Source organism: Buceros rhinoceros, unplaced genomic scaffold (assembly GCF_000710305.1).
Source record: "Buceros rhinoceros silvestris isolate BGI_N320 unplaced genomic scaffold, ASM71030v1 scaffold38763, whole genome shotgun sequence".
Lineage (NCBI taxonomy): Eukaryota > Metazoa > Chordata > Aves > Bucerotiformes > Bucerotidae > Buceros > Buceros rhinoceros.
In genome coordinates this window covers 1-8,605 of record NW_010404891.1, presented here as the reverse complement: position 1 = coordinate 8,605, position 8,605 = coordinate 1, and the positions used below count along the sequence as shown (strand labels likewise).

General features: G+C 42.9%; 1 protein-coding gene across 1 annotated transcript; it reads right to left on the bottom strand.

The window, feature by feature from the left end:
• Positions 1-451: 451 nt before the first annotated feature.
• On the bottom strand, positions 452-7,642 carry CDC23 (cell division cycle 23; the record flags this gene model as incomplete). The annotated part of the gene is made up of 14 exons (XM_010133534.1): positions 452-914; positions 1,740-1,859; positions 1,958-2,036; positions 2,882-2,943; positions 3,267-3,342; positions 3,673-3,792; positions 3,945-4,098; positions 4,665-4,746; positions 4,965-5,062; positions 5,155-5,332; positions 6,535-6,667; positions 6,755-6,860; positions 7,231-7,273; positions 7,505-7,642. Coding segments are annotated over 14 exons (1,560 nt in total), but the record flags the coding sequence as incomplete, so codon positions are not given.
• Positions 7,643-8,605: the final 963 nt, after the last annotated feature.

Here is an 8,605-nt window from a genome sequence, read left to right as displayed (position 1 = left end):
TGATCCATTATGGTTCATCCAGTTTCATTTGCTACAGCACACATGAAAGCTGCACCATAGAGAAGGCGTAGAACAGTACTGACCATTAGTTTTTTAATTGTGCTATCTCACCAGCTGCTTTTCTACTGAAGGCCAACATATCTGTCAGATTCACAGACAGAACGGCAAACTGCCATCACCTGTGCCTCTTGGAATTTCTCTGGCACTTCTCAGTCCTTCAGCATAAACACAGCACCTATATCTAAGTGCCTGCATCTACTGCTCTGGTGGAACATCTTCTGTGTAGTTCAAGACAAGCAAAAGTCCTTAAGTAGTCAGGCAGGTAACAGTTTCTGATGCAGACAGCAATGACACCAACTATAAGGTCATCCAAAGAAGATCAGTAAAGACCAGAGGTAACAGGGCAGAATCAAATTTCACATATATTTGAACTCAAGCAGACTATCTCCTCCCAATCCCTCAGTTCGGGGCACTCAGATGTGTATTGGAACACATCTGCCCTCTGACTGGAATGACTTGGTGAGAAGTACCACAGGTTCTCACATCTCAGCGTAGGCACTTTCACAGAGGCTGCACCTTTGCCTGTTGGGGCACGTCCATCTTCAGCTGTGGGCTCTGGTAACTCCAGCCCTTCGCATGAAGGCAGCAATGAGCGTAGAAATTTCAATGGGAAGAGTTAAGTGGTTGCCAGCCCCTATCTGCACTGTCACGTCCAATGCACAGGTCAGAAGTAACAGCAGAGCTCATGGTGTTACAGAGGACAGATTGAGTGGGGAGACACGCCGTGTGGGAGTGTTGTTGGCTGACAATGACGCAGGGAGGAAAAAGGGAGCAGCGATATCTGTGGATGATGACTCTCCTTGGTTGCGAAGCTGTAAGATCTGCCGCAGCAGAGCCTTTCCTTCTTCTCTAGTCTGAAAACAATTTGTGAAAAACAAAATAATACATCTATGAATGGGTGGGTTTGGGTCAAATTCAGAATGCAGGCAAAGTAAGTTATAGTAGTTTGTCGGCTGTAAGGCTGTAAGCTATTTCTTTTTTCTTCTGCTACTTAAAAATGTTAAGGGATGTCAGTTTTTGAAAAGTTTTTCCTCCATTTACTCTCCTGATTTGCATGTTACTTGAGCATTTTGGACCATCATTTTGGACCACTTGAGCGGTACCATCAGCCACCAAAGCTAAATATTCCAGCAAAAAGTAGACGGCAGAACCTTCAAATAAGCTGAATTCAGGTTCTCCAAACTACCAGACAGCTTTGTTAAGGATTGGCCAAAAACCCTGCACTTGTGCCTGGTGTATACCAATAGGCTGAAGTTAAAAATCCGAAATTGTCCACTTCCAGATACAGAACATCTCAGAATGCAGACTCACGCACAAGAGTCAAGTACTATTATAGCCTCTGCACTGTCTACACACAGAAGATAGGAAAAACTTACCACCACAGTGAGTGGGAGTCTGTGACTGTTTAATCACCTCCTCACAACCAAGATTTTCAGCAGTCCTAAGACTGCCATGTGGAGCCTCAAATTCTTGTATTTAGTGAACTTCAATAAGACATGGTTCAATTTTACTCTCTGGTTAAAATCACGGGATACGGCGCAATCACAAGCAGCATTAGTGATCAGGTACACAGCACCACCGCTCAGATGTGACCGCATGGCAGACAGCCCTTACTCCTTCAGTAAAGGAAGCCTTCTCCAAGGGGAAGCAACATCAAGGTCATAGACGCAGCTACTCACATCATTGAATGCACAGCATTTCTGAGCACACGCTGAGGCTTCATCCCAGAGTTTACACTTGAAGTAGTACTGGGCCAGGTAACGGAAGGCAGTGCTGACCTCCAGGTGCTCCACTATTTCCTGCAGCAAGGGGGTAAAAACCCGTCACCTGTGAGTACCTTCCAAGGTAATCCTATACCATGTTTACTTCTCATTTCATTCCCCAGACATCATCTTACCCCACAAGAATAGATATCCTGGATGTATTTGATATAGCACTGAGCTGCCTGTTCAGATTCATTCAGCTGTTCGTGCAGCCTAGAAAAGGAGAAAAATGGGCCAGTGGAACAAGACTGCACTGTCAAAGACCTCCTTGGTCTATGAGGAAGCACCTACTCAACCCGACCTGGATTACAGCCAGGTCTCTTCCTTCAGAATCTGCAAGACACACACCATGCAATGCCTCTTAGTGAAAGAGATGATCAAGCTTCAGAACGTTTACTTTACCAGGAGGGGAGCCAGTCAGATATTCACTGCTAGAAGCAGCAACGCTTGCTTATGGTCTTACATTTTAAAGCTCTGAAGTCATCCTGTTCCAACTGCCTATTTCCTCCAGTGCTCCTTCCCCCGCTACATCCCAGAAGTCTTTGTACAGCAGCTTCACTTCTCACTTGCCCTATTTCTTCCCCTTCACTTTTTCCACTTTGTATTGCTTTATCCTCACCAAAAATCAGTGCTGATGTCAGTGCTTGTGTTTTTTTCATGCAGGCCTTTTCCCAATGTCACAACCATATACTGGGGAAATTAAAAAGTGTCAATCTATGATTTTGTACATCATCTACCATCACAGATTGCTTTGAGTTTCAATGCAACAAATACAACAGCAGCACTGCCTGCTCAAACCCCCTTGGGATTCAGAGGTCCCTTGCAACCCACATAACGCTGTAATTCCCTCTAGTTATCCTGAGGGAAACCTAAGCTAAGGCTGGACACCAGAATTTGCAGTCATACAGATCTAGAGATACCAGTTATTACACAGCTCCCAATGTAATACTACCTAACAGTGATTCCACCTGTGTTACATTTAGTAATTAATCGTTAGGTGTCAGAATGCTAGCTGCATTTAACGTGGTATCAACAGCTCAGTGATAATACATACTCACTTTGCTAGTTTCACCAGTGCCATTTTCTCCACATCTCCCACAGCATAAGCTCTCCAATAGCACTGTCAGGGAAGGAAAAACAGTCAAGCACTCCACAAAAATGACTGCAGCTCATGACTCACACAAGCAAGGCAGGAACAGAAAACTACATGGCTTTCCAGCAAAGGCACATGTATCACCTTGCAGATGACTTTTTATGAGCTGCTCCAGTTACACTGCAGCAGAACTTCCCCAATTGTAACCACCACAGAAACGGTTTCCGTAAGCTCCTAACAATATGCCGTATGCATTCCTGGGAGCGCTAGCTGCACAATTGTGCTGTGACTCTGCCCAGTGTCCTGGGAGACATCCCAATGACTTACTCCACAGGTCAGTGCTCGCTTACCTTTTTAGCTTCCACCAACTGATTGAGTTTCTCATAGCATTCTCCTAGAGCAACCAGCATACGAGAATCATTTGGTCTGTAAAAGAACAATTCCAAAATGCAGTTTAATGGACAGCCAGCTGATCTTGGGGGTGGCAGAAATCTGCACCTAGCAGCGTCGGTCATCCTCTCCTGCATAAAACATCACTGACACTCTTGACCAGCGTTTCTCATCATTCAACTGACAAAGCCTCTGTTAATAGTCAAGTGATACAAGTCAAAGGATTTGGACAGGTGAGACTGCACAAACCACATAGCATTGATATTCTTCTCCCTTCCCCAACTAAGTTCCTGTGTGTACATGCCTTAGCTAGTAGCGACCATGTCAGAACAAACACCAAAACCACAGCTCCATTCTCAACTCTACCTGAGCTGGTGGGCCCGTCGATAGTAATAAAGACAGTAAAATGGCATTTTGAGGATTTCATAGGTCTGCCCCAAGCCATACCATGCTCTGTAGTCCCTTTTGTTCACCTCTATTGCATGTCTGTGAAAGAAAAGCAGATGAACTAGTCAAAAAGCAGTCAGGACCAAAACCAAGACCAAGTTCAGCAGAAGACTAACAAAAAATAGAAGACACTACTTCAATCCCTACGTATGCAGGCTCAAACACCATTTTGTGCAGCACATGAACAATACCTATAAGCCTGGATAGCTGCAGATGTGTTCTTCATTTCCATGTACTCATGTCCCATAAGTGTCCAGGCTCCCAAATAACGAGGATTCAGTTTCAAGGCCCTCTGGAAATAGAGTGCTGCTTTTTCATGCTGGGAACGCAAGCTGTAATAATTCCCTAAAGCAAAATTCACAATATTTAAATAAATTTTTAAAAACCCACAAACAAAGAAAAAACAGCAGAGGAGTAGGAAAAAAGATGGAAGAGATATTATCTAATACCTCTCAACTTAAAAAGTCCTAGTAAAGACAGATTCAATTCAAACCTCAAGAGACCTAATAGCAATCTGTTTTCCAGTATTCTGGTCAATCCTTTTTCCAGTTGTACCAATCACTTAAGATCCCACCCTCTTAGCCTTAAACTTAAGTCAAGATTTAACAAGTAAATTTCCTGGTCCTGACACACAACTATTTCCATTGGGGTTTCAAGACTATAAAGGGATTATCAGCCACATGAGTCTTCACAAGGACCCCTTTAGCTCCTTTCTGCACTGATGGTACTACAGCAGCTCTTCCAGAACAGAAAAAGAGTACTCTGTTTGGGTCTGCTTTTTAGGCTGCCTGAACTCGCATTCACCAAGTGGTTTTGATAGCCTTGCAGTTGATGTTCTTCACAATGTTTAAGATCTCCTCACGCAGCCTGCAGACAGCGTAGTAAGAGCACGTAAGAGAGCTGGCTCTCACCAATTACACAGCAGGTCTCCACACGATACTTGTCTATCTCACAGAGGTTGTGAGCCAGGTAGCTCAACTCAGGCTTCATGCTCTAGTTAAACAAAGAAAAGAAAGCAATGAGAAAAGGAGCATGTTACAGTTTCACGGGAAAGCCAGGCAGCTGGCAATGCACACGCTGCATCTACTTCCTGGAGCTGCGAAGCTAAAGCTTATGTTCAGAGAGGCCAGACAGCACCAGCTGTTTCACTAGCGCTTAACAGAGCTCTTCAAATCCCCTCATTATGGACAGGCAATAGAACGAGTGCTCACCCTTACGTATAGCAAGTTGGAGAAAGTGTCCATGTTTTCTATCCTGTAAGGATCTTGTTTCCTTAGCTCGTTGAAGATGGATAAAGCTTTGTCAATATCTGAAGAAAGAACAGCAGATGGGAGAACAGAACTATAAATCCAAAATATGCATCAAGAGGCTCATTCCTTCTAGTTAGTAAGTGTCACTGACCTCGGATATTGTGGTAGGCAACTGCAATCTGAGAGATGATGTAAGTGCTTTTGGAAAATCCTGCATCAATGAGGCTCTGATACTTCTGCAGAGCCTCCTCTATTAGCTGCAGCTCTGTATAAATGTGTGCAAGAAAGAACTCTTTCATCCATGTATCTGGCAAGGACAGGAACTTCAGCTAGCAAGAACCAAAGAAGAGGAGGAAGAGACAACAATCAGTAGCATTCTAAGAGCCACCCACAGCAAAGAATCCATTACCTCCCCTCCCTTGATTTAGTAGATGGTCTTGAATTAGGAGGCTTTCCTGCAATCCCTTTCTTAAACCATTACACCAGCTACAGAACAGTGCATTAGGACCAAGAATTAATATTTAGCCTCTCCTGTAGAAGAACCAAATAATGCCTATAAATTGAGAATACTGAAACAGGAAAGAAGCATTAAGACATCCAGTCTAAAAAGCAGTACAACATGCACCTCGTAATTCTATTTAGTCACTCCCACTCCATTCCCTCTACTGCTGAAACTGCAGAAGAACTGAAGCCATTTGGTCAATCAGGGAAGAAATTGCTTTCAAATCTGACAGCACCTGGCTTCTGCTTCAGCCACTAGCCTTATTTCTCCATTAAATTCTTAAGTCCTTTGAAAGACTGTACTTTATTCCAGTGTTTGAACATCAATCTCATATCACTATTTTGGTGAGCTAAGTGAACAGAGTCCAAACAATCCCATCAAAAACGCACTTCCTTTTTCCACACATCAGTAAGGCTCTGTTCTGTGCCACCTCTACTTTAAGTATTCCAACAGCCAGAATTGACTCAAGAATTCCAGGAGTCGTCTCATAAAACCCAGTGCATAAAGAAAAATAATCTATTTTGGTTTTACATCTAAGTTCATCTCCTGCATGCAGCTTTGTATTTGACAAGAGGAACACCTACACTGTCAGTTTAGTTTTAAAAGCAGTGATTCCACATATCCCTTCAGGCCACCAAAAGTGCTCAGTAACTGTGGAAGTAGAATCAGACTAACAAGTAAAGAGTATCATATTAGGAGGATTGCTTTCACGTGACGAGGCAATAACCCTGCTGACAGCTACTTCAGAAAGTGTGAATTAGCCATTTCTTAAACCACATTGTGGGTGAATGGTAAGAAATTAGCCTTGCCAGTATGAAGATTCTCAAGCTACAGCATGACAAGCAATTGAAGAAAGAGGCTTTAACATTTACAGTCTTGGATTGCTTTGCCTGATAGACTCTCACAGAATAAAGCAACATCAGAATAAGGCAACATCAATCTTGAGGCAACTGAACCACTGTGGTTACTTCATCAGTAAACTTAAACTCTGGAATTTGTTAACACATCTTGGAATCTCCCAAGCTTTACCATCTCTTTATCTGTAATCAAGTTGCACAGCTCCAGCCAGGCTCCCCAGTGCAAAGGTAAGACATGGGCAGCTTCAACAAACACATCTATTGCTTCTTTCACCAGGTCCAGCTTCCGCAGCACGACACCATACCTGTAAAGAAAGTTAACCAGAATCATAAAACTCTGCATGTCCACACAAATACTCACGAATACATTAGAAATATAAGTAGACACTTACAGATAAAGGCCAAACCCATCCAGTTCCCGTGCCTTATGTTTCTTGCTGAGCTCAACTCTCAATTCTCGTAGAGCTTCATTTTTCACCTGTCCTTTTTCCAGAGGTCCTGCATGAAGAGAAAGTCAAACAGGTATCTTCCAATCGAGGGTCTAACCACAGCAATTACAGACTCCAGGGTGAATTCAGAATCATCACTGACACGACCTGAAGGCTTCTCAGCCTGTGATTATTTTCCTCTTTCAAAAGAAAAAATCATTTGGTCTGATCACCAGCTTTAACAGAAAAACTAATTGGATGAAAATCTGTAATCTTAATGTGTTAAGACAATGAATTGAGAGAGAATGAGGAAATCATGTTACAGCACACTATTATCCAAAAATCGAGGGGAAAGCCATAAAGCCAAGATGATTTACATGAAGAGGCATCACTGGAAGCTTCATTATATTGTCTTGTGTGTCTTGACACCAGATACTTACCCAAACTATCCACTGTTTCATCATCCTTCTTCTTTTCCCCTGACTTGGGAAAAGAGCAAGAGTACGTTACAATAGCACATTCCTCGTGTTTGCGCGCTGCAGCAAACACAGCAAACAGAGTTTTCACAAATACCTCAGTTCTAAAAACAGCACCCCTATCTCCCTTCCTCCCAAACACGTAATTTGAACCAGAACAGACAGAAGACAAGGTACGCCAGGGAGAGGTGGGAGGCGAAGGATTTGTGTTAAAAGGTGACTTTTCCTTCTACCTTACCAGGTATCGAGAGTACATATACAAGAAGTAAGCCTTCTGACTCTTGCAGCCCCGTAGAAAATAGGCAGCCCTGTCATATTCTTTTAGATCAAAGTAAGACTTGGCTAACGTGTAGGCATCCAGATCTCGAGCATCCTCCTGCAGGAACACAGAAGAGTTTTAAGACCTCAGAAGCTCTGACATGCTTTAGAAAAACCACACAGTTACAAATATATCAATGAAATTGCTCTGAAAGCTAAAAATTAAGTTTATTCATCCTCAAAGTTGGTGTGAGTACAATTAGAACAGTCTCTCCATTCCCTCACACAATCAGCTTCCTAGTTGACAAATAAGAGTAAGGACAGGGTTAGAAACATTTAAGGTAAACAGCAAGAGTCCAGAAGACAAATCATGTCAAGCTGCCAGAAGGCACCAGTTAGCTGTTTAATGAGGAGGAATGACCATTAACAAGAAACCTACCCAGGAACTCCAAATCCAACAATACAAACCCTTTAACTTAAATGTGAACATTTCCGTGGTAACGATGCCTTGAAATGCACTTATGACATGTTACACTGCTGTCATTTTAAATATATGCCTAACTATGGTTAAAGTCCTGCTGTACAGCTACGGAGTTGGGGATGGAGATACAACTAGTTCCTCTTGTGTCCTAAGGAGCACAAGTTTAATAGCACAACATAATTTGTATTACAATAAGCTTTGGCCTTAGAAAAGGCAAATAAAAGTAAAAATTAAGTTGCATGATTCAAAATTTTGCTGACGGAATATCTCTGTAATTTATTTAAAATTTTAAATGAAATATTTAAAACTATTTAGGGCACAGCAACACATAAAATGGAATGCTTTCATCTGGGAAAGGACATCCAGCTCTGTGGGCCCCATTCAACGTGTAATACGCGAAACTTCCCAGTGCTGTAAACCAGCCGGCGCCCAGCGCAGCCTCTGCGCGGGTGTTTAACAAGACCTCTCTACACCCATCGAGGTAAAAACGCGATAGCGAGTTAAAAGGCAGCTCTGCAGCAGTAACAACCACACTGCTCTCTTCGCGCTCTCCACCGCTTCTACACCCTGGAGCACAAACCGGGCTCGGGCCAGACCACC